Source organism: Schistocerca americana, chromosome 10 (assembly GCF_021461395.2).
Source record: "Schistocerca americana isolate TAMUIC-IGC-003095 chromosome 10, iqSchAmer2.1, whole genome shotgun sequence".
NCBI lineage: Eukaryota > Metazoa > Arthropoda > Insecta > Orthoptera > Acrididae > Schistocerca > Schistocerca americana.
The window spans coordinates 169,257,163-169,284,387 of NC_060128.1; the positions used below are offsets into that span (position 1 = coordinate 169,257,163).

The 27,225-nt window shown below is 38.2% G+C and overlaps 2 protein-coding genes across 5 annotated transcripts in view; one reads left to right on the plus strand and one right to left on the minus strand.

Annotated features, from left to right (window-relative positions):
* Positions 1-635: 635 nt before the first annotated feature.
* On the minus strand, positions 636-15,234 carry LOC124552744 (heterogeneous nuclear ribonucleoprotein A1, A2/B1 homolog). Of its 3 annotated transcripts, none has more exons than XM_047127087.1 (8): positions 15,050-15,234; positions 14,064-14,209; positions 13,855-13,975; positions 7,367-7,577; positions 7,108-7,293; positions 2,738-2,932; positions 1,702-1,761; positions 636-1,009 (listed from the first exon to the last, which is right to left on the minus strand). In XM_047127087.1, the coding sequence occupies exons 1-7, from the start codon at positions 15,068-15,070 to the stop codon at positions 1,718-1,720; spliced, it is 924 nt and encodes a 307-aa protein (XP_046983043.1). In that variant the 5' UTR covers positions 15,071-15,234; the 3' UTR covers positions 636-1,009; positions 1,702-1,717. The 3 variants fall into 3 exon arrangements, with proteins under 3 accessions (XP_046983043.1, XP_046983044.1, XP_046983042.1); XM_047127088.1 differs by having other exon boundaries at positions 7,117-7,293; positions 14,064-14,212; XM_047127086.1 differs by having other exon boundaries at positions 14,064-14,212; positions 15,050-15,233.
* A 553-nt stretch (positions 15,235-15,787) lies between these two features.
* Positions 15,788-27,225, plus strand: part of LOC124552431 (chromobox protein homolog 1-like) — a 30,664-nt gene continuing 19,226 nt past the window's right edge. For both annotated transcript variants that reach the window (XM_047126704.1, XM_047126705.1), the window contains exons 1-3: positions 15,788-15,910; positions 16,157-16,189; positions 26,320-26,476. In XM_047126704.1, coding sequence (XP_046982660.1) covers positions 16,180-16,189; positions 26,320-26,476 — 167 coding nt within the window. In that variant the 5' untranslated portion in view covers positions 15,788-15,910; positions 16,157-16,179. The remainder of the gene's footprint in view (positions 15,911-16,156; positions 16,190-26,319; positions 26,477-27,225) is intronic.

The window sequence follows — 27,225 nt, forward strand, 5'->3', positions numbered from 1 at the left end:
TTGAAATTGCACAGAGCGAACAAGTGCATGTGCGCGCGCACACACAGTCTCATGTACTTAAAACATTCTGACGAACACCACGGCACCTTTATACCTCTTGTGACCTACACCAATTCTCAACCATTTTGTCAGTAGAACTTTGACAACCACCTTTTTTAATCTCACTATCGATTTGAAATTAAATTTATCAAGTTGTGTGAACAGCAGCATTTAGAGAATCACCTCATCTTGCATGACAGAACTGATTAAAGAATCTTAATTATCAATACCTCTATCTGACATCTGTTAAGTCCAGAACAAATTTAAAGAAAACCAAGTACTGGTGACAACCATCAGTTTCCTATGCTACAGAAGTTATGAAAACTTAAAACTAAAATTTTATTCAGCATCAAAACTGCTTGACATCAAGCCTACATACCATAAACACCTGAAACACTTTTACAACTCCATGGAATAGCAACAACTGCACTGCCAAGATGCAAAACTAACAACCACTGCACTGAAAGATGTACATACTTCTTACCATGCAAGACTTGTATCCTGTCACACAATCCCAAATACTTCTGCCAACACTACCACAGTGAGAAAGTTCGACACCTAGCGACAAAACTGGGTGATCAAGAAACTAAAGCCAATAAAAGTGATTCATATTTATTTAAAATTTGTAGTCCCTTTATTCTAACAAATGGCAAAGATTCTTGAAGTCTACATATTTAAGAACAAACATTTGTATACAGTTTCCACTAAAACACAAATTGATAGTGACATACACACACAAAGCAAGTGAAACTGGCTGACAAATATAAAATGCAGATAAAAAAAATGAACTCTGTGGGACGTCCTTCCCTACTCCCACTGTTATGAATACAATAAGGAAAAAACCACCGCAGTTCATTTTCTCGTTCGGCCAAACACTAGGGCAACCTTCTGAGAGATGATACTTGCAGAACCCTAGACTCCGGCAATGACCCTGTCTGTCAGCTATCCTAAGGTGAGCGGTGGTTCGAGCCTGGACAAAACAACACACATAACAGGAAACTATCAAAACACAATAAATTTAAAGTAAGCATTACACTCTTCTTCCTACAGATACAAGTACTTCAAATTTAAGAACTACAGATCCTCAAGCAAGAGCTAAGGCTTCATTTATAAACTTAATTGCAAAATAAGATTGACGACCTCTCAACACACGAATGACTTTCTGATCAATTCTGTGGTGTTGCCTCACAAAGCATATGGGCAATTAGTTTTAAAAAAGCAGGCACCTAAATGTACCAATTAAGTAACATGAAATATGACATGGTGTACACAATTTCAGAATGCATCTAAAACCTAATTAAGATAGTCAGAAGTTGAGCTTTACCAGCCTTAAAAACCTGGGGTTCCTTCATCTAATCCCAATATTACCAACTCTTACACAAGGAAAGTCACCCTGCCCCTCAAAACCGAAGGCTACTTTCCCACATAATTCTCAAAGTGTTTCCTCCGCCTATTTCCAAAGCAATCCCAGGTTAGAAAAGCTAGTGAATCTAACTGATGTATAGTTACACTTATCATATTTGATAATTGTACTATAGTTTTTAAATACTGCACTGAGGCCAAGCAACCACCTTTAAATTTGGTGCATTTCATTTATGCCTTTATAATAAAAAACAGCAAATTTGCCACACCAACCACTTGTGCAGTGTAGACAATACTTACCTCTGGCTCAGGTTTATTAGTAACGTCGACCACCATAGCCACCACCTCCATAGCCTCCACCTAAATGCAATTATGGACATTTAGAAATGAAGCACACCCAACAAAATCTGAAGTCTAGTTCTATTGCTTATTTAAATGGATAATGCAAAGACCTTACACCACTCAAAATCTATGTTCATAATTTCTGTTCTTTGACCTGATTCCTTTCTTAATCAAATATACGGTCATTTGACGACTAGCAACAGTTTCCCTTTTCAAAACGTACCATCTACTTGCACTTCATGTAAAAGTGTTACATGTCTAGTTATGAAAACAAAATTCTGAAATTCAATTAAGAATTTTAAAGCCTTATCTATCCGTGCAAATCTCATTTGAAATAAGTACAACAAATGTGAAATTAGTTCTACAATTTCAATGCATACAGATGGCAATTTCTGAAAAGTTATGCTTGCTGAATATGTTCATGGAAAGGATGATACTCATGTTTTACAGTACACTTAAGTGCAATTTTTATAACAAAATAATCTCCCTCACAATCAGTATTTTTTATCAGGTGTGGATTCACATAATTGAAGATTCCACTGACTGTACATAAACAATTGAAATTAACAAGGAAACTACAAAGTGATATGACCTAATTGCTGACTTATGCCTGGCATCAAGAGCAAATTTCACTGCAGCCGAAAGATGCAAAACTCACAAAAGTGGTAGGTCACACAAAGTTAAAGAAATAGCAGAACAGGGCTGCCTATTTTTGCAACAAGTGGATTTCAACCTGGGATCTGAGTGACCTACTCTATTAGCTCCAAAACCCAAATTAATTATGCATGTACTAGCTGTATTGAAATTACACCTGCTGGAAAGTGAGTACTTAACAACTCTTAAGATTACATTTGATGTTCAATCTATTTCAGTGATAAGTGTCAATATATTGCACAGACATTACTAATGGCACACCCATTATGATTCTATGAATTAGCCATTTCTTTTAAGAACATTTTTTTGCTGGCACTCAGACATGCCAACTACAACTCACCTCCTCCGGAGTACGGTGTTGCACGGCTGCCGCCACCATAGCCTCCACCAGCTCCATAGTTGCTGCCACCTCTGACTGGGCCACCACCGTAGCTCTGTTGGTAACTGCCACCAAAACCTGTGTCTCCAGCCCAGCTGCCACCACCAGCACTAGCTCCACCGCCCCAGCCACCTTTCTCCCAAGGATCAATGCCACCTGTAAACACAACCTTTCTCAACTTTTCTACATCACCAGCACAACTAATACAATCTTAATATGACAAATTAACAGTCTGTGCACAACACCAATCAGCTGTTAGTAAGCAATAACATCTTATTCGTATATATTAAACATTGTAAGTTGCATTATATACTGGAACTATAACCAGTTTACAGCACACTGGTACAGTGTTACTAGTGCTGAGTATCAAGCAGCATATCAGTAAGTGGTTTGGCTATGTTGCAGCATCCTTAACAATTATGCACTAATGAGCAAAGAGCTTAACACTTGTTCAGAATACCATCTCACTGACAATTCTTTACAATTTAGAGACCAGATTACATGCATTTGAATGTTGCATATAGTGTTTGCACATTTGATTTCTTGTCATTAGTACTGAATATTTGAACTAAAAACTAATGTGTATTTTGTTCATTACAATATTTTAAAAATCTAGATGGGTGGGTCCTGGCTCAACCTTGTTACGATGTCTCAGTGACAACCTACAACTGCATGTGATCACTAACACAGAGGCTACTAACTGGTAGTTGAGCAGGCACAGGCAATCAATGCACATGCCACTCACACCCCCCCCCCCCCCACTTAATTCCATCCCATCATACTGATTCCATCCCATCATACTGCAAGCATTGACAACAAATTACAGAAGTTGTTAGACAAGTATCCATTGTTTCAGTTTAGTTTTTTTTTTTAATTTAAATAAAGTTCAGTGTGTATGTGTAGTTGTGTAATGTGTCCTACACCACACCACCAGAAAAAAGTTGTGGATAGCTTACCATCATCATAGAACGTTTACAAATGACAAATGTTTTGTATTGTCTCATGTCTACAACGAAGTTTCAAATAGACCACAGAATGTCAAGAAAAATCTACATGTCAGAAATGCAACATGAAGGCCCAAAACTTCCAACAGCAGCAAGTAACAATAGCTGGGATGTGACAGCAGCAAGTAACAATAGCTGGGATTTAACCTCCTATGGTAAACAAAAATCACTTGCTTAAAATACAGAAGATTAATCGAATGAATTCAAGGGCATAATTTGTATACTTTGTATTTCAGTCAACTAAACTACCAACACGTGACTGTTACACTTCATATTTAATTGTTGGTGCATTGAAACTATAGTCCTTCCTATTTACCAGCCTGCAAACAACTCTGAAAGAAATCACAATCATATTTGGGAATGAGGATATAGAAAAATATTTCCAGAATCTTCTGGATTAATCTTTTTCAGATGTTACTTCCTACATGATCTAAGTAGGAAAAGCCCTCCAAGTATTTTGTAACATAGTACATTGTCTTGCTGAAGTATAATCCATGTTTGGGAATGTACATAAACAGACTGGATCCACAAAGAAAATGTTTACAGCACCTGCTTGCAACAAGCCCTGTAAAAAGAAACTATTAAATGTGCCTTTACATCCCAAACCAGTGGTAACTTGTTGGGGTACATGGGTCAAAGCTGTGTTTTACAATGCACATTTAGAGACCAGGAGAGGTGTAGTAAACGACTTCAGCAGTGCGAGGCTTTGGCAATTTGCATGTGCAACAAAACATTAAATGATTCAGTATTAAAACATTGCTATGATTGTCACCCATTTTCCCCATATGCCTATGAATATTAAACAGTTTGAAACTAAGGCTGGCTCTGAATGAATATTCAAGTTAATCCAGTGCCAATATAGCACCCAGGGAACTCAAATAATCCCAGTTACCTCAGTTTATGTACAACAGCCCTTTTCTGCTCAAAAATGTTTTTAGTGAGCAAAGACACTACTGAACATTTGGAACAGTACTTCATTTATGTTTACAATAACAAATTCTAAATTTGTAAATGACACTTTAATCTTATTTAATGTTAGCACTAATCAAAAATTCCTAATTGTACATTTCTTAAATAAAATATTACATATTTCTTGTGTGTGGGAAAGTTGGATCTGCACATATCAATTGTTTTGCAGTGATTTACGTGATCACATTCACTTGTTACCAACATTATCGAAGAAAGAACAATATTTGAAACATTGCAAGAAACTGCAGAAGGATGATGTGCACAAACTAATCTCAGAAACAACCCTACTTAACCTCTACTACAAAGCATGCAGATAATGAGATTGGAATTCTAAATGTCCTGATTTCACATGTGGCCAGAACTTCCTCAAAATCTATATGCACAGGTCAAACTTTAAGATATATCACACTCAGCAACTTATTTTATCTTCCATGTTTCAACAATTTTCATGCATATTTAAGCATTTTTTTTAGCTTTTTACATCACATAATTTAGAAAGAGACATAAGAAAGGGCAATATTTATTTCTTTGAATAACTTTCACACCTGTTCTTATAGCACTATCCCTCCAAATCAATTAGCAATGCCTAATATCAAGTGTCAATCATCTATTCATTCTGTCAACTACCACACCAGCACCGAAACTGAAGATAACAGAAGGCCGAAACACTGAATTTGGTCTTCCAAAGTACTTTCTCCACAGAAGATCATAACACTGTCCCTCCTTTCAGTAGTCTTACAAACTTCGAAATGGCAGATTGAGATAATTGATTGCAGAATTGAAAATCAGCTACAATTGCTCAGTAGCAGAAAGGCTTCAGGACCCAATGAGATACCACTAAGATTCTATAAAGATTAGGCGAACCAATTTCTCCCCTTCTAGCAATAATTTATCGTAGATTACTTAAGCAACGAAAGGTACGTAACAAACGGAAAAAACCCAGGTCATTACTGTTTTAAAGAAAGGCCATAAGACAGATGCACACAATTATAGGCCTATATTGTTGACGTCAGAGAGTTTTAGAATAATGGAACGTATTTTACACTCAAGAACTACGGCATTTTTGGAAAATGATCGTCTCTATAGAAATCAACATGGTTTCACAAACAAATATCCTGCCAAAAACAGCTCATTCTGTTCCTCCATGGGATAATATGGTGGACAATGGCACTCAGGTTTATGCCATGTTCCTTGATTTAAGCGAGGCATTTAACACTTTCCCACATTGCCGTTTAATGAACAAAATACGAGCTTACAGAGTATTGTAGCTGACCTGTGTTTGGAATGAAGACTTTCTTGGAGATAGAACAACACCTTGCTCTTAACACAAACCAACAGTACCACAGGGAAGTGTGATAGGACCATTTCTGTTTACAATATATATATAAATGATTTATTAAAACACGTGGGATGCTCTAAGGCTGTTTGCAGATGATGCAGTTGTCTATACAGAAGTAGCAACAGCAGAAGATCTTAAGAATTTGCAGAACATGCAGAGAATTTATGAATGGTGCAGGCTCTGGCAGTTGGCCCTGAATGTAAATAAAAGTAACATATTGCACACAGAGGAAAAGAAATCCACTACTGTGCAGCTACACCACTGATGACAAAAGAGCTGGAGACTGCTGTAAAATATCTAGGCATAACTATCTAGAGCAACCTTAAGTGGAATGACCATATAAAGCATAGTGGGAACAGCAGACACCAGGCTCAGATTCATCAGAAGAAGCTTAAGGAAATGTAATTCAACCACAAAAGAAGTGGCTTATAAGGCACTTGCTCACACAATTCATGAGTATTGTTCATCTAACTGGGATCACTATCAGGTAGGACAGATAAGATCCAACGAAGAGCAGCATGTGATTGTTTAGCTGGCAAGAGAGCATTACAGATATGCTAAACTCCACTGGCAGACATATCTGAAGACTCATTGTGCATCACGTGAGATATTTACTATTGAAATTTGGAGACAGCACTTTTCAGGAGTCAGACAACATTACTCCCCCCACCCCACATCTCACATATTGAGCACAATGAGAAAAATCAAGAAATTAGAGAGCCAATATAGAGCCTCACTAACAATCTTTCTCCCTACGCACTATGTGCTAGTGGAACAGGGTTGGAGGGATCTGATAGTGGTACTGAAAGTACCCTCCGCCACACACCATTACGTGGCTTCCAGAGTACCATGCAGATATGTACAGAGCACACCTTCCCATCCCAAAATATTTCAAACAGTTTGCAATATAAGCACATTCTGACCAGCCAAGTGAAGTGAATTAAGAGCATGTTTAACAGAAAACTGGTCACCAGACATCACTGAACCAACAAAACTACCTCTATAAATATCAATCGCACCATAGTCACCTCCCCATCCTCCGCCACGTCCACCCCAGTCGCTGGTTCCTCCTCGACTGCCCCACGGCCCCGAGCTGCCACCACCTCGCACATCCCTGCCACCAGCTCCACCACCTCTTACTGCATCTTTCTTCAGAGCCTTCTTCACATCGACTTTCTTCCCTTTGACTTCATGGGTACGTTGCACTGAAAACAGCAGTAAATGTCATGCCACAATTTATAACAAGAGAGTTAAGGTGAAGCAGAAAATTTTACTCACTGCATATTTTGTCAACTGGGTCATAGTCATCAAACTCTACAAAAGCAAAGCCTCGCTTCTTGCGGGTCTCTTTGTCAACAACAATTGCCACAGAGACAATCTTGCCAAATGTCTTGAAGTACTCTTTGAGATCATCTTCTTCAATGTCATCTTTCAAACCACCCACGAACAATTTCTGAACTGTAGCACTTGCTTCAGGTCTTCCAACATCCTGCAATTAATAAACACTGGTATTAGGAGTACCTCAACTGAGAACAAGTCAATGTGAAGAAACTTCTGGAAATCAGTACTACAGAACACTAAGGGCACCTTTGCACCTTACAGCTAAGTAAGTCTGTGCAGTTGTAACAGGAGACAGTACAAACAGATGTGAATGGAATCACATGCTTATTGTCAAGAAAGAGGCATGCACCTACACAAATGTTTCGTCTTGTGTGTGGTGGCCAGCAGTCACATGACAAGCCACACAGGGTAACATTTAAGCAGCACTAACACAAACAGAAAAAATTAAAGTTTAAATTAACATACGCTGAACCATGGACCTTGCCATTGGTGGGGAGGCTTGCGTGCCTCAGCAATACAGATAGCTGTACCAAGGTTCAACCACAACGGAGGGATATCTGTTGAGAGGCCAGACTAACGTGTGGTTCCTGAAGAGGGGCAGCAGCCTTTTCAGTAGTTGCAGGGGCAAAAGTCTGGATGATTGACTGATCTGGCCTTTTAACACTAACCAAAACGGCCTTGCTGTGCTGGTACTGTGAACGGCTGAAAACAAGGGGAAACTACGGGCGTAATTTTTCCCGAGGGCATGCAACTTTACTGTATGATTAAATGATGGCTCATCACACAACTCATCTTGCGTAGAAGGAAATTTACTTTGAAATTAACACTTTAAAAACCACCATTCCCAATATTTTCCCCACAACCAGTAAATTGGTTCACTTCCAGAGTTGCCAGCATGTGGCAGAAAACATGTGTTACTGGCATGTGCAGTTATGATTAAGAAGCCCATGCATTCACATATATATATATAGCATGAAGAGCTCTTACATTATGTCATACATGAAACAGAACATCAGAAGATACCTCAAGAGCATCAGGATCTCTGAAACCTCATTACAATGCATAATTTGGCTTAAAGTGCACATTCATAAGTCCAGATTCACAATGAAGTAGGCTCCAACCTGGTATTAGACTTCAGTGTGGTTTTAAGGAAGGAAATGTTTGGTTCTTTATTATGGCATAATGCCATATGTGCCAGAACATTAAAATGTGCACTTGCAACACAGAAAGCAGTAGATAGTAGCCAATGGTGTGGAATGAAACTTCATTTCAAATAAATGACTGCCTCCACAGAAAAAAATTCCTTTTGCAAACTGAAAAATAACTTCACTGTTCTGCAAGGCAATTAATGCTAAACTGCCGAAAACATCGAAATAAAATAAAAAAACTGAAACCTGTAACATTTTAGTGTCTACAATTAGGTGAATGTACTTAAGTTCACTTCATAGCTCCCAGTCACAGAAATTCATTTTGTTTTCATTTGACATGAGAGCTGTAAAGAAGTAGAAACAGTGAAATCGCAATGTTAACAAGGGTCATGACTAGAGGCACCTGTTTGTGGTGAAAATTTTTGCCCAATTTCATCATTTTTAAAAAGTTATTTCAGTGTATTTTCACTAGTTTTTTCCATTTTGTCAACAATTTTGCTAAATTTTTCCACTTTTCAGCAGTAAAAGGTAAAGGAAATACATTTATGGCACATTTGCAGTTAAAAATCTTATTTTACATAAATTGAAAAGCATAACAATTATAAATCTTATTAAAACACAAATACCAAATCATGAAAGTTTCAAAACATTTATCCTGTCCTAGTCTATGTACACAACAGTCTGAGAAAAATAAGGATAGCGTAACTTCCATATTACTGGGAGTCAGAGCTGTTCTCCTGTCAGACATTACATTGTAATATCTAGAAAATGATCTCACTATCGACATTACTGACTGGGATCCACAAAGCCTTCATTGCAGCTTCCACAAAAAGTCCATACTCTGCTTTCAGGGAAAGAAGAATACCAATCACATCAACATCTTTACCTTCTCAACAAGAACTAGATACTAAATCCCTAAACCATATGTATGGTACAAGAAATTCTGACACTGGAAGTTCTTGTAGAATGGGAATTTTCTGTATCAGCTGAGAGATTTCAGCACTGTCTAAATTTCCTTTTATTATGTTTCTCAGATCAAACAATTTACCTATACAAGAAATGAATTTTTCCTGTATCACACTCCAAGTGGTTCAGTTTTGTAAGACTTGCTCTACTTACAGACTGGAAGAGTGATGTTAACTGTACTTGCATATGCTCTGGCAGTTTAAGAAGTTTTTCTGAGGTCGCCTAAAAAAATAATTAAAAAATGCATCCTCTAGTAACAAAGCCCTTTGCAAGTTCACCAAGCATAGACTCCAGAAGATTAATTAATGGTATCTTTGAGCCCTCTAATGTCAGCAGCAAATTGCAACATTTTGAGCAGTGCTCAACAAGAAAAACAGCTAGGCATTGAATTTTGTTTCAGCAGAAGTCAAAGCTTTAAAATAATTGACAGCTACACTCATCTTCAACAGTTTCTACAAATTCTACTATATCAGATTCTCCAAGGTACTCGACACTTGGAAACCACGAGTTCCACCTGGTGATGACAGGAATAGGGAAAAGTTTAGCTTTTGTGGGTACACCTATATATTTCTGAGCTAAGAACTGAATGTACACATGCTTTCTCTTTCGGGTATTAAGGAAGATGCGTTTTGTCTGCAAACACAATGGTTCAAATCACAAAGTTCCACAGCCCATACACTGCCAACCAAATTTAATTAATGAGCCCAGCAGTGTGTGTGTGTGTGTGTGTGTGTGTGTGTGTGTGTGTGTGTGTGTGTGTGTGTGTTTACACGTGCTAACCCTTCTGAAACTAAAACCCTAACTGCATTTACACACTTGCCCATATAACAGGCTGAATCTGCACTGAATTTCAAGTTTCTGTATTACACTTAATTGCTTGCACACATTCTGTAGTATTTGCAATAACTTTCACTCCCCAATAAGTAATTTCTTACCCAATTATAAGACTTCAAGAGTGCTCAGGGAAAAATTATTTTTAATATAGGCCTATTCTGAACAACAAAAATTATTGGCTATCAAGATTACCTAACCTTTGCTGCAATTAGCAGACAGTATAATAATTACACAAACGTGGTATGTATGTATGCATAATCCATTAAATTTCGGGCCTGCAGCCGCGCAAATAAAACTTCTACTGATATTTCGACCGCGTATCGTCCGCCCATCTTCAGAGCGAGTCACAAATGGTGTACGATTGATATCTGGATTTTATTACCATAACTACAATCAAATTTCTGCAGTTACGTTCAAATGACTAGATTTTCGTCAATTATTTTGCGATTTGCCTTAAAAGTAAATAGTTTCGCGTTTTCAGCAAAATGTGTAAAATTTTGTGATTTCAAGCTCTGCGAAAAACAGGTGCCTCTAGTCATGACAAGATTACCCCTCTGCACTCCAACTGAGACTACTCTGCATATGCAGGAATCTGGCAGCTTTGGCACAGCACAAAACTTTTTCAAGTAGCCAAACATTGTAACTACTCAAATGAACCTAAGAAACAGTTGTGGCTTCACTCATCTGAAGTAGTTCATTATGAAATATTGCACCATAGGAAAATCTTACAACAATGCAAAGACTTAGGTAATTTCCAAGAATGATTGCCTATTGAAATTGTGCGGTGCAAACGATACATATCGAACGTGCGATTGTAAATCGGGCAGGCGACTTCGGTCGAAGGCGTTATGAGTATTTACAGTGGTCACTACAGCAACATCAAAGAAAGGGCGTTAGAAAAATACGACGACTTATCCTACTCACTGTCGGTGCTGTCATGTGACAATCCATGTGATGTATACACTTCAAGAACAATACCCTTTTCGTCATAGCCTGGGTAAATTCGGCCAATATCAGGCAAGATTATCAGTATAGTGTCACATGCGTTAACTTTTCTTTGCAAATGCATGTTGTGGAAATAGATGTACTGGAACAAGTATAGTTTGTCTCTTTGTCCAGGACACCCTTCTCTTTTAATGGAAGATTTCAGATTTCCAAAGCCACTTTTTTTGCACGTGCACACTGAGGCCATCCGAAGACAAACTCTACAGAGTGGTTGGACTCTTGATTGAATTATCCTGCTTTGAGTGTGACAAATTCGTCTAATGACTACTACCAGGCAGTATGAAGTGCTTTAACAGATGCACTAAAGCGACCTTGTCTCTGGACAATACTCTGACAATGAAACACTTCCAGGACTATTCCACCAAATACCCAAATATGATTGGTTTCACTCTTTGAAAGTCATCCTCTCTGGTTGTTCCTTCTCGCCATGTAAGATTCGTCCACTTAAACTTTACTTTGTCCAACCAGGGCACTTGTTCGTCACTACCACATAACACACTTCTCAGCAAAACCTGAAATAGTCCCACCCCGCATTAGCAGAAGTCAGTTTCTGATGCTTTTGCTTGCAAGGTGTAGTTTCGAACCCAGCAAGATAGACAGAATTAGGCTGGTCTAGATGGATAATTTGGAAGAGTTGAACCATGTATTCTTCCTGATACTCATTTCCCACACTGTCCACAATGACATTGTAACTGTATTTCAGCATTGAAACTCTTCTTACAAAGTTTTACACACTTGACAACACAAGTTTACACATTAGATTTTTCCATGTGAGAGAATCCGCCGAAGTAACGCCAAGAACACTATACATCTCAATCACTACCGACAAATCGTAGGGTTTCCCTAGCAACTCACAATTCGCACAAATGTGTAATTTATAGCAACCAAGGGAATGACATGAAACAGAAAAGTGATGATCACAAACAATTGATCATAACACCTGCCACCAGAGCCACACGATCGATTTACAATTACACATTCGGTATGTATCGTTAACAACCCGCGACTTCGACAGGCAATCACCTGTTTCTTTGTAACTGGGGAGGGAGGGGGGGGGGGGGGGGGGACGCAAGCTCCCATTTCCTCTAGTTGGAGAAAGCAGTTTACAACCAAACAATATATACATAGAAGATATGCTAGTCCACTGTAGGTTCATCTGAAAGGCTGTGATGAACTTAACAAGCATCACCACAGAGCTGATATCATGAAATACAAAACTAAGAATACTTCCACAGCAGTGATAGTAAAATTCTTCCGTTTGTCTTACCACGTCATTGTATAAAAAATTTTTCCATTTGAAGCTGCTGTCAGCATAATCAATGTAGATGTTGCAAAAACTGGACAAAGCAGTTAACAGCAACATGAAGTGTTCAATAAACCCATCTGTCCACATTGAAGTACTAAGGCCATTGTAATAATCTTAATTGTAAGGACATCATGTCCTATTTCTGAACAGTTACCAGGACCAGATCAGAAAATGCACGGTGACCAAGTTGCATCTGAAATCTGGTGATACCTACTACTTTGCTCTTTCTACTTTTGTATGATACTTTGGCAACATACTGCTTCAGATGAACTTTTTTCTTGGTATCACATAATGACACTACTGCATTAGCAAATTAAAAATCACTACATATTTGCATACTGATTGTTGGCTTTGAACTCATGGTAAAGTCACTGAGCACTTATTGGATACATTTCATGAGCCTGACAACCCTTTACACAGTATGAAATTTGATGAAATTAGAACAAGAATTGCTGAACCACAGTAATGTTCTAAAAGTAAAACAAACTACACCAAAATGCTTATGCTTATAATGAAATAAATTTCTCTGAATTTGTTTTCTTTAAACAAAGTAAATGCATAATTAACATATGACACATACTTCAGAAATTGGAAATGATTGGCCTAATCAATGAGCAAATAAGTAAGGAGTACTGTTAACCCACTTGTTTGCAAGGTTTCTGTACATCATGGAGGCATTATGCCCTTGCCTTTCACCAATCCCGAAACTGACAGTATGCAGTAACTGGACAACTAAGTTTAAAACAATATTAACCACAACACTATACTTAACCATGGCCCCAAGTTGATGCACTAAGTGAAAAAAGTTGCAGGGCAGGTTGAGGTTTCATCGCCAAACATTGGCAGCTTTAGTTCGAAATCCAATTTCCATGTACAAAACTTGGAGAAATGTTAATAAACCCTGACTCTTGACTAAGAGGTCAGGCACCAAACCCACTACGAGTCCAGTCCTACTACCCCACTATTGATGTTGCAAGTACCCAGGTGCGGTACATGTTCTCAATAATAATTGCAGTATCACAAACAAATGTCAGTGATATTGCCTTTCAATCAACTGCTGTCAATCAACACTACAGACTTGTTTACAAAATTTCTATACTCTATATGAAATTTTATAAATGAAAAAACAAAGAAACTTAAAGTATTATTAAGCAGCATTTACAAACCTGGCGAGAGATAGCTCGCTTTGTTTCCACAGTTCTCCCATCAATCTTGTGAGGTCTAGCTGCTTGAGCTTGGTCAACCATAGATGCCCTTGAATAGGTGATGAATCCAAATCCCCGAGACCTACAAAAAAGGTAAAGTAATACCTCCCTCGCAAAGCAGAAATTACAGTGGGCTAAATGTTACAAGTGTATGCAATAAAAATGCTTGCCTTTTGGTAACTGGATCTTTCATAACAACAACATCAACAATGTCTCCCCATTGTTCAAAGTGTTTCTTCAATGATTCATCTGTGGTCTTATAGTTCAGACCACCTATAAACAACTTCCTCATTGGTTCAGGTTCTGGTCTTCCATCCTGCTGAAATAACATGACACTGTAATAAATACTCTCAATAATCTAACTTCGGAAAGCTTCAGAATACTCAACTTCTATTTCAAATTGTACACCTTAGCAATAACTAAGTTATAAAATTACTATAAACCACCCCCCCCCCTTATGAGAAATTTCACAATTGACAAAAATCAAATTTAAAAGATGTAATCTTTTGAGAACTAGTTCACATGTTTCACATCCAAGTCATGCGACAGTACATGTAAACACTGGCTACTTTCCATTACCAGTAATTACTACCTCTCTGCTAAAGACGCCGTGACATCAGGAAGTAACTTTCAGCATCAGCTGCTTACAGGAAATGAGAGTCAGGCTTCAATAAACCCTATATTCAAAATTTTACGAAAATAAAGGAATTTACAAGATTATGCATAGTTTCACCAAATAACTGTATCGCTAGCGACATAACACCAGAACGCGAAACACGTGGACCGCATCATGGTGTCGCTATTGCACAACGGACTCCACACCGAACAATTTTTCCCCACCCACTACCAATCTATCGCAATTTTTTTAATAAAAATCACCCACAGGCCTAACATGGTGCAAAACTAATGCTTTCAGCAGTATCCACTGGAAATGGCCTGTAAAATAGTTACCGAAACACACATATATATATATATAATTAATAATTAAATTCGTTACGAGTAAAATGCTTTTACTCAAACCTTAACCACCAGCCTAGAAAGAAAGCAAACCAAAATAAACTCTATATTGTATCCCAACTCCCGAGTTCACGGAAAACATGTCCGTCTACCGCTACATAGCGGGCAGATGACATAGTTGAAATTTCTTATCATTTACCTCGTGCTCCATCTTCACCATCGTCTAGAACAACAGACTTAGTCAAAATACCAAATGCGCGATGGAATGTTATTTCTCGTACACGAATGCACACTCAGCAACCAAAATACATCGCCAACTACCCTTCGGCTTGGTGTACGAACAATGGCAGCTTTCCGCCAAAGAGGCTTCGGGATGGCGTCAGACAAAGATATACGACTAGCTCAACTTCCTGTGGTTGACACGCTTCCGGTAAAGACAGAACACAAGCTACAAATCAAAAAGTTTATACTACTCCTTTGATAGAATTGCAGAGCATTACTTCTTTGTTATTTTATTCAGACCATTTGTAGATTAGAAAATTTAATTTTCAGTTACAAGCATAATCTGAAGATAAAGTGCAAAGATGGATATGGCGAATGTCTTTCGTTAGACATAAAAAAGAATGATTCGTGAAGCTCTCAAATATTATCTCTGATAGTTTTCGAAATTTTACAATTTTGTAAACATGAAATATAAATTTATGATAACTTACAGAAAATACTCTTTTTTCTTTATTAATGAAAGATATTTTGATATATGTAGCTCTTAATGCTGAAGAATTCGCTTTATTATTTCCATGTCTTTTCACACTATACGATAACTTAAGTACTAACTTAACTTAACTACTAAATTAAATTATGATATTTCTTTTTCACTGAAAAATATGTTATATTCACTGCAATTTAGTTTTTGAGAAAATTCGTTGCGGCGTTAACAACTTTGGTGTTTTGAGAGTGAATACCTTTGTTTAGATTTTAGAAGCTACAGCAATTTCATCCCGCCAACTTCTCTTTGGCGCCGAAAAATTTCTGAAGGCTCAAATCAGGCGAAGATAAGAAGGTTTGTAGCTATATGAAACATCGTTTATTATAATGTAGTCTATTTAAAAATAAATTACGAGCTTCCTTTTACGTAATTGTTATTTTCATTGCCATTTAATTATTAACGCTATTATCGTTATGTCACGCTTTCAAATCTTAAAATATCGAACTTAATTTGTATGCAACGCAGAGCAGACATTCTTTCTAATGCAAATTTATTGGTATTGCTAATAACTCATATGTTAAAAATTGGCTGTTGTTTCAGATCTTCTGCACCAGCTCAACAAAATGTCGAAAAGTAAGTAATACATAAATTGATAGTATTTTAATTAAGCAAAAGACTTGCTTCCATGTAGTAGATTCAAATTATTCGTCATTTTAAGTATTCATGTTAAGAATCAACATAGTGTTGTCCGTCCCTGCAACGTCGGCAGTATGAGTTAAAATATGTTTAATTAAAGACTAATTCATTTGCAGTGTGTAGTTTGCTAATTCTGCCTTATGTTCATGAATGTATAACTGTAAAGTTATGTAGGGGACCATAGTCTCCACTCTCCAGTTTTCATAGTTTGTTTACGGTATGTTTAAATAATACGCGTTGGAATACCTGCTGGAGCCTCATAAATAATCTAATACAGATTTTGTCGTGTTAACATTCAGTTTTATTTTTTATGACGAACGTTACTTTCGATATGACGCGAACGTAAACATTAATATGTTAAGACTGGCAGATTTTTTTTTTTTTTTTTTTTTTTAACCATTGATATAGCACTCCACTAAAAAAAAAAAATCGGAACTGAATATCGGTGCTTCACTTTTTCATTGATTCCAATGCGAAGTAGTAGTTTGCTGACGTCCTTGCAGTGGCATGCTGAAATCATAATATGAAGAGTGCGTGCCTGGAAACATGATTCATCATTGGTATTCTGTTGTTACATTCCATGATGCTTAAATGTTTGGAGAATGTTCCTGTCAGTATCTCTTATGCACTTGGGATTAATCCACAGTGACACAATAGTAATCAATAATGGCTGCGAAGAAAATTCCAGGAGCAGTACAATGTATGAGTTGATCAAACTGTAAATAACTTTTATGTCGACTGACTCTGGCCACGGAAGCCTACACGATTATATTTACGTTGACATGTCATTAGCGACATTACAGGCAGCCGAGATGGGGCAAGCCTGAGTCCATCCTCCCTGTTCAGGTTATTAGTGTGTTCAAGTGTTTCAATGGTCCCTCTGATTTTGCGTTTCGTCATAACTGGCTGCTTGGCCAACACACAGGCTTCGCTGAATTTTATTTCTTTTCCACAGTCTTGCTGATGTTCTGCCACTGCCGATTTGTTGTGTTGCCCTAGACGAATATAGCGCTCGTGTTCCCAAATGCGTGTTGCTGTTGGCCTACCAGTCTGACTGATGTATGCCTCTCCACAATCATATTCCACGTTGTAAACTCCTGCAGTGTGTAATGCATCCATCTTGTCCTTAGCGGAGCCTAGCACTTCCTGGATCCTACGACCACTATAGAAGACAGGTTGCACCCCAATGCTGCGAAGGTGTTTGCCTATTTGGTCAGTAACATTTTTTACATAAGGTAAGCACGCTGTTGGCTGCAGTTTGTCTATTTCTTGTTTATCTTTCTTACTTTTGTTCGTCTACAAGGCTGTGTTTATCGACTTATGGCTGTAGCCATTTGCTAGAAACGTTGTGAGTAGCCTTTTAAGCTCAGGTGTGATGTTTAGAGCATCACTACGGTGCTGTGCACGGATTGCCAAAGAACGGATGACAGTTCTGCACTGGGTGGCGGTAGGTTTGGACGTGCAGATACCTGTCTGTATGTATAGGATTGCTATGTACTCTGTGCCCCAGTGTGCCCTCCATTATCCCGTATACTTCAATGTCTAGAAATTGAATTGCACCATCCTTTTCTACTTCAAGCATGAACCACATCTTCCCGTGCATATTGTTCAAATGTTTGTGAAACTTGTGTAGCTCTGTTTCACCATGAGGCCATATATGAGCATGTCGTCCAATGAACCAGCAACGTGGGTGTAAAGGCAAGGAAAATACTATGTGCAGACAGACAGCATAGCAATGGGCTCTCCCCTATCTCCGCTGACAGCCGAAATATTCATGGAAGCCTTTCAAGCAGTGGCCCTCAGTTCAGCTCCTTTACGCCCACATTGCTGGTTCAGATAATTGGACGACATGCTCATGGTGAAACAGAGCTACACAAGTTTCACAAACATTTGAACAATATGCATGGGAAGATATGGTTCATGCTTGAAGTAGAAAAGGATGGTGCAATTCAATTTCTAGACATTGAAGTATACAGGATAATGGAGGGCACACTGGGGCACAGAGTACATAGCAATCCTATACATACAGACAGGTATCTGCACGTCCAATCCTACCGCCACCCAGTGCAGAACTGTCATCCGTTCTTTGGCAATCCGTGCACAGCACCGTAGTGATGCTCTAAACATCACACCTGAGCTTAAAAGGCTACGCACAACGTTTCTAGCAAATGGCTACAGCCATAGGTCGATAAACACAGCCTTGTAGACGAACAAAAGTAAGAAAGATAAACAAGAAATAGACGAACTGCAGCCAACAGTGTGCTTACCTTATGTGAAAAATGTTACTGACCAAATAGGCAAACACCTTCGCAGTGTTGGGGTGCAGCCTGTCTTCTATAGTGGTCGTAGGATCCAGGACGTGCTAGGCTCCCCTAAGGACAAGGTCGATGCATTACACACTACAGGCGTTTACAAGGTGGAATGTGATTGTGGAGAGGCATACGTTGGTCAGGCTGGTAGGCTAACAGCAACACGCATTCGGGAACACGAGCGCAATATTCGTCTAGGGCAACAAAACAAATCAGTAGTGGCAGAACATCAGCAAGACTGTGGAAAAGAAATAAAATTCAACAAAGCCTGTGTGTTGGCCAAGCAGCCAGTTATGACAAAACACAAAATCAGAGAGGCCATCGAAACACTTAAACACACTAATAACATGAACAGGGAGGATGGACTCAGGGTTGCCCCATCTTGGCTGTCCGTAATCAGAGCCCAACAGACGGCACTGTAAACACGAGGCACGAGCACTACCGGTGAGTAACTACCGACGTCCAACAGTTGGTAAACAGCTGCCAACTTCTCATTCGACGGTGACCACCAATCATGGTACATAACACAAGAGCCAATAGACAACAGAGGTCACTTTCTCCCTCCACCACAATAACCTATTAAAATAAACTTCCCTCTCCTTCTTCCTTAAGTGACCAATGAAACTAACTACCTTTTTAAAATTATGACATAATGGCATGCTCAGTGATCAGTAACAACAAAATATAAAGGACGCTGCATAGCTAGACCGCACCAGAAGAAGGCCTCTGCAACCGTGACTGAAACATTGGTTTTTTTCTCCAGCACCATTAGTCTTTTACATTATGACACAGTACCATACCCAGAAAACTTTTATGTCATATGTCATCAGAAAGTTTTTCATTAAGGCCATAAAAATTCGTACCCCAACATCTGATGATTATACTGCAACTCCTAGTCAGGTGCCTGGCAGAGGATGCATCGAACCACCTTCAAACTGTTTCTTTACGTTTCCACTTTCAAGTGCTGGGGGAAAAACACACACTTAAATCTTCCCGTATGAGCTCTGATTTCTATTATTTATTTCTCCCTATGTATGTGGCCACCGACAAAATATTATCACTCTCTGAAGAGAAAGTTAATGATTGAAATTTCATGAGAAAATCTTGTCACCATGAAAAAGCCTCTAATTATTGCACCCCCATTCTTATAACCGTGGCATTGCCCCCTTCTACTCCCTATGCGCTGCTTTGATGTGAACTTTTCAAATGTCCTCGGTCAGTCCTACCTGATGATACCACACCACAGCAATTCCCCAGGACACAGCTGACAGCTGTAGTGTAAGCAGTCGGTTTACTAGACGTTTTGTATTTTCTCTAAGTCTTATCTGTTGTCATTTCACATTATCTGTAATTGTAATTCCTGAGTGTTTGATTAAATTTACAGCCTTTAGATTTGTGTATTTTACCATGTAACTGAAATTTAGTGGATCGCTTTTAGTACTATGTTGTCGTCTTCATGCTCTCTGACATTTTGACACTTTTCGTTCCGAACATCTATCTTGTCTAAATCATTTTGCAATTAGTTTTGATCATCTGATAACTTTACAAGACAGGAAATGATAGCATCATCTGCAAATAATCTAAGAGAGCTGCTCAGATGGTCACCTAAATCATCTATGTAGTCAAAGAGCAGCAAAGGACCCATCACACTTCCTTGGGGAATGCTGGGTATTGTTTTACTGCCAGTTACTGTAACCATTCTGAAAGGAAATCACAAATGCTGCCTCACATCTGAGATGTTACTCCTTACGCATGCAATTTGATTTTGAGTTGCATATGAGGACTGATGTGAAAAGCCGTATGGAAATATAAGAATTTGGAATCAAATTGACATTTCCTGTTGATAGCACTCATTACTTTGTGAGAATATAGCTAGTTCTGTTTCACTAGAAAGATATTTTCTGAATTAAATGCGTGTTGGCCATTTGTCAATAAATCCTGTTCTTTGAGGTAATTCATGATGTTCGAACACAATATGTTCCAAAATCCTACTGCAAATCGATGGTAGCAATATGTGTGTAATTCATTGGAACACTACTGTTTTCTTTCTTAGGTGTTCGTGTGACTTGTGGAGCTTTATCGTCTTTAGGTACAGATCTTTCAATGAACAAGCAGTTGTATATGATTGCTAAGTATGGCCTGTTGTAGCAGCGTACTCTGAAAGGAACCGGACTCGTATGCGGTTTGGACTGGAGGCCTTCCATAATGATTTAAGTTGCTTTGCAGCACCGATGATACCTTCTCCTAAGTTACTCATGTTGGCAGTTCTTGATTTGAATTCTGGAGTATTGACTTTCTTGGTGAAGGAATTACGGAAAACTGTTTGATAACCCTACTTAAGTGTCACTCTCATCAATAACATACCCAATAGTATCGCACAATGAATGAATTTCATTAAATCTTACCACTGGTGTACTTTACATACGATCAGATTCTCTTGAGTTTTGTCAGATTTCAAGACAGAGTTTCATTGTGGAAACAATTACAAATGCCTCACATTGAAGTTCACACTAAAATTTGAGCTTTCATAAAACTTCACGAATCTTGGGGTTTACAGTTTCTTTTAAATTTGGTATGCTTTTTTCGTTACTGTTTACAGTTTCTTTTAAATTTGGTATGCTTTTTTCGTTACTTCTGCAACAGTATTCTGACCTGTTTGAGTATCGTGGGGGTCAGTATTCTCTCTTATTGTTTGGAATATATTTCTCTATAGCCATTGATACCATTTCCTTGAATTCAAACCGCATCAGGTCTATGCTTTCGTAGTCAGATTGAAAGGAGTACAGACTGTTTTAGGAAGATGTCAAGCTTCTTATCTGCTTTTTTAGATTGATGTATTTTGCATTTGTTTTTGGTGGTTTTGGATGTTACAGTATTGGGGCACTAATGTGTTATGATACATCTTATTTTTTTAAGGTTAATCTGTTATGAGGTCAAGTGTGTTTTCACAACCATTTATATTTTTTTGGGCTCCTGAACTAATTGTTCAAAATAATTTTCTCAAAAAGCACAGAGTATGATTTTGGACGAAGTCTTTCGTGTACCATCGACTTTAAACTTATTTTCACGTAAATATGTATTTCCCCTAACATATTAAGGATAGATCGAAGTAATCATCAACTGTAACTCTAAGAGTGAGGTACCTATTTGAAGTAACTTCAATTTTCTTTGAACTGTGCAGCAACTGATTCATCAGAAGCCAGTAAAAGAAACCACTCATTTATTTCAGTTATCAACTATAACCCCAGCATACTAACTCACAGGAACTATCTGCTTCAATTTATCTACAAGGTAAACTATTTTCACAGCAGTAAACACTCACCAAGAATTATATTTTATCTGTCTTTCAGAAATATGGTTAAGCCCTTTGTAAAAAATAGAAATTCGCCTGAATTTTTTTGGCTTTGGCCAGCTGTGTGTACTTAAGATTTGAGCTTAAGTACTTTGTTAGTGACTGGCTCTGTGGTTCTTTCCCAACACAGCTACGACAATTTACAGCAGTACTGATCGTTGCTAGTTGTGCAGTCATCTTCTGTTTGCCCTGCACCATTTTGGACTGACAATGAGCTGTGCCTGCCACAAGCCATTCTGGCAGTCTTCACCATTTCAACTACCTGCCCAAAACCATACAAAATTTCTTCTGATCCAAAGTGACACACATTGCTAGTAGTTACATAAGCCACTACCTGCAATTGGCTGTACCCAGTGCTTTTCTTGGCATCTGGGAGCACCCATTCCACATCTGGGATGACTCTTGCTCATGTGCACACAGGCTTCCGTGGTCTCCTTTTGCAGCCATATCTCAATGCCCTATTACACGCCTACTATTGGAGCTCCAAACTACCAGTAATCCCTCCCTCAATGAATTCCCATACCTTGCAGGCAGAGGCGTCCTCTGGAACAGGGCAAGTGACTCCACTTGGCTTGGGGGTTTTGGCAGCCTCACAGTGCTCAGAACCTGCTCATCCAACGAGCCAGAGAGGCCCTCCGATCGTCCCCTCGGAAAATTCTTTGCTGCCTGCCACACGTTGGACTAACCTTCCACTGAACAACTGGTGGGGGCAACCTCAGTGTGGACACTACCTGGTGCAGCTGCAGTAGTTGACCAGTTAAGACACTTTTGTGAGATGCTGCACTCCCTCAGATTACCATATCTGGTCCTCCACATTTATGCCTATTGGCAACAGCCTGAAGCTGTATGACCAAACCCAACACTACCTTAAGCTGTAGGCAAAGGGTCACACACTCAGCTTGCATGTGTAAGAGCAATCAAAGTTCCTATCCATACTAAAAACAATGGAAATATACAATACACACTTCATAAAATGTGGACTTCCACCTATATACAACAAAAATAAGTTCAGAGATATTCAGAATTTGTCTGGAAACTTCAATGAGATCCATTGCTGAAACAATTATCGATCTGAAGTAGCAGTAATGGGAAAAATCCTGTAATTGCACTGTGACATTTCATCACAAAGATGCACTGTTATCTACGTTATATTCTGTTCTTCCACTGAATTTCAAGCTCATGTGTCTGGTGATTATGATTTGATTTTATGGCTGTCATCTTTTTCTGCAATTTTATTAAATTCTTAATGTTTGACCATCAGCTTTGTTTTAGTAAGAACGTTTGATTTCGAAGTGTGACGCTGTAGATGTAATGACATGAACATGAAACTGTATTAGTAGAAGTAAAGGAGACCCTGACACACAATCATCTGCTGTCTAATTAAGAATATGCTGACAAATTAACAAGACTCCCTTTTTTATTATTTACCATTGATTTCTGGATCATTAAATTTTATTTTTTCAGATGATGGACGATTAATTTTGAAATTTCAGGTAATATGAAAAAGATCTGTGACTCTGAGTAAAGATATAAAAAGTAAAATTACTATTTACAGAAATAGTGTGGGTGTTTATATGTGTGAGGCATTTGGTTTAGTTATAAGTGGTATTCTGATCATTAGTGATGAATATTTTCACTGTGGAATTTTCTGTTAGACCTATTTATTAATTAATAAATAGATTTCTTTTTAATAACACTACCTCGTATGGAGTGTAGCCATGTATGGAAGTGAAACATGGACGATAAATAGTTTGGACAAGAAGAGAATAGAAGCTTTCGAAATGTGGTGCTACAGAAGAATGCTGAAGATTAGATGGGTAGATCACGTAACTAATGAGGAGGTATTGAATAGAATAGGGGAGAAGAGGAATTTGTGGCACAACTTGACAAGAAGAAGGGACCAGTTGGTAGGGCATGTTCTGAGGCATCAAGGGATCACAAATTTAGCATTGGAGGGCAGCGTGGAGGGTAAAAATCATAGAGGGAGACCAAGAGATGAATACACTAAGCAGATTCAGAAGGATGTAGGTGGCAGTAAGTACTGGGAGATGAAGAAGCTTGCACAGGATAGAGTAGCATGGAGAGCTGCATCAAACCAGTCTCAGGACTGAAGACGACGACGACGACAACCTAATCTCGAGATCCATGAGTGCTATAGCATAGCATGGTAAAGCGAATGGCATGGCAGGTTTTGTTCTATTGGTAAAATACAAAAACAAAGTATCCGCAAATGTCTTGTTTCTTTTGACATAATGTAAGATCTTTTAATATTTTCATGTATGAACGTACGGGCTTCCTGCGTCATCGTAGCTGCACAAGCGTGGCGACGCCTGTCATCTGGCGCGACTGCTGAAACTATCTATTTCTAACAGGTTGCAGGAAAATTTTCGGAATGGTTGTTTGAAAAGCATTATTTTCAAGTAAGGTAAATTTCCATTTACACAAGATAAATTCTGTGCGCAAATGTCCGATGAATTTTTTAAATTACAGTGCGTTTGACTCTCATTCAAAAATCAGTGAGCTACGGCTGGCTTACAAAAGCGCATGACAATCTAGATTTCAGTCCTTCGGAAAGTAACATGCAGTGTTTGGTGGAATTCGTATTTATACTTTTGTAATACGAAAATATGCAGTGTACATGTTGCTGCATATCAGACATCTTTCCAAAACGTGTTTTTTCCCGAGTTTCGTTTTCTAAAGTGCCGGGAAATTCTACGCCGGTGTATAAAACCACTACCATTGAAAGGATTAAGTTTTACAGTTCAGAGGAGAGGTATACTGTTACTTAACTCGGAAAAAGTGTATTTTCATATGGGAGAAAGTGTATTTTTAACCGGAAAATCCGGGAATTTTCTTCCTCGTCCACATATACACCCTGTGTTAACACTTATACTGAATTAACTAAAAAGCTGGCACGAATGTACACACGCCGTGCTGTTGCAGAAGGTGGCAAAGGCAGCAATATTTAGAAAATTATATAGTAAGCTTGTTAGCAAAACAGTGGGCTTCCTCAATACTATTTAGCACATGTGTGTCGTGTTAGACATACTTTTGGGTGCTGTGCCTCAACAACTAGAAACTGAATCACTGTAGGATAGTTTTGTTGTCTGTCTGTTTGTTGGTCTGTATGTCTGACTGTGAAACACTTTTTCTCAGTAACAGGTTGATGTATCAAGTTGAAATTTCTCATACACTAAGGTTGATAGGCCTTTTGCGTTATAATAAGCATTAGTTTCTAAGTCGATGCAGTCACAAGTATTCCCATTTTTCATATTTTGATGATGCTTGTGCAAACTTATAATACATTTCCCATTGATAACAATGGTGAAATTTTGCAATTAGTAAGGTTTCACAGTACAAATGAACGAAAACCTCCGGAAATTGTTAATTTGTAGCTATATCACATGAAATAAAAGTTTCCTTTATCATTTGTTATCCGATGTCAAACTTGAAATTAAAGAATTAGTAGTTCAGCATTCTGGCAGAGTGGGTCGCAATAGTAAAAGTTAAACATCAGGAAAAAAAGACTTGCTGATATGAAACGTTTTGGAATTTATCCATCGTCAGATATCCAAGAGTGATTACTGATGGATATATGGCAATAAAAGCTGTATGTGGAACAAATATTTATAGACTAGTCTGAGAATGAAACTTCTGAAATGAAATGTTTGTTTCACATTCAACTTGAAATGTCATATCTACATGTGGAAATCACTCCTGATATCTGATGATGGATAAATTCCGAAATCCGTCATGCGAGAAGTAAAGTCATTTCTTGCCTGATGTTTGAACCATTGCAAGACTGTCGAAAAAGAATCCCTGGGACTGATATCTTGCTAGTATCAGTGTCAATAACAGGCATAAATGGTAGAGATTCTAGATTGTGGAAGTGGGTAAACTATCTATATACTCGATTAATTTTGTAGGGAGCCCTCAGTGCACGAGTCCTACTTGCACCTGACCAATTTTTTATTTATGAAAGTGGTCGAGAAAAATGAAGATAGCAATTTAACCTTACATTTGAGATGTCATAGTATGTAATGGTAAATAACTGGAAAGAAACTATCAAGAGTAAAATGCAGAATAATGTGAGCTTCAAGTCAAATGAAGCACATTGCAGAAGATAAGGGTTAATAAGATTTCCTACAGATGATGTGTTTTGCCAGTTTCCCTGAATGATTTCCTTGTCTAATCTTACATTCATCCATTTCACTTCCATTTCTCAAGTGATTAAACATTTACCATGTAGAGCTAGCATTGCTCTTCTCATTTTCTGCTCTTGTAAGTATGCATTTTTATTATTTGATAGTGCTTGCATTTTGTAAAGATTTCTTTAATGAATTGATTTTTTGAATGACTTGAGGTGACGAACTTTTGTTTAATAGCATACTTCTTAAATTTTTTAGTGGAAGGCCCCAGTCGAAAGACCAAAGATAAGGATGCTGCAGGAAATAATGCGGATGGGGAGGAGCCAGAGGAAGAATACTCAGTTGAGAAAGTGTTGGATAAGCGAATACGCAATGGCAAAGTGGAGTACTTATTGAAGTGGAAGGGGTATTCAAAGTAAGTGTTGAATAACTTGTCACACAGTAACATGATTGAGTCAGTTTCCAGTCTTCATAGGAGGAATAATAATAATATATATAGAGCAACAAAAATAAACAGATATTTTTGCTATTTTTTTTTGGGGGGGGGGGGGGGTGTCAGTTACTATTGATCAGAACTGTGTCAAAGTACTTTTATTTTCATCTGTCACTCCAGCATCATTTGTGAGAGGGTCATAAATTCACATTACTATCTGTGATAAATATAAAACAACTAAGAATCAGATCTTTGAATTACTCCTTAAACTGTTGTTATGGGAGGCTAAAGCATGCAGTGTATCAACTGTAAGTTGGCTGATTGGTGACCTAGGTCCGAATCTGCAGAATTTGGAAGGCTTCATCTGGGAGTCCTTAGTTTTTAATTGCAGCCAGTGTTCCTCAACTTAAAGTACTTTGTGAGGTCACCATTGTTATCTGCTGTGTTGCGCTTCAGATTTCTACTGTTTCCTTTCCTCGTTGCTGTGGTTATATTCATGTTAAAATTATTTTTGATTGACATATTTTGGTGCTGGGATCAGTGAAATGTCAATCACAAAGTAATTTTAATCAGAGTATAGTCTCTTTATTAACCCTTACACTGTTACAGACATGCTCTCCGCATTCTCTGTGGAGTGTGGCTTTGTTGTCACTGTACTGATAGCTAAATGCTGCTACCTGTGCTGGGACAGTGTTCCAGCTGCTATCAAATACTTAACCATCCAATTTTAA

Coding starts and splice junctions, on each gene's coding strand:
- LOC124552744 (XM_047127086.1), bottom strand. CDS start 15,070: ATGGTGAAGATGGAGCACGAG. Junction 13,976..14,063: donor AAAGATCCAGTTACCAAAAG/GCAAGCATTTTT, acceptor CCTTTTTTGTAG/GTCTCGGGGATTTGGATTCA. Junction 1,762..2,737: donor AACACCGTACTCCGGAGGAG/GTGAGTTGTAGT, acceptor AATTGCATTTAG/GTGGAGGCTATGGAGGTGGT.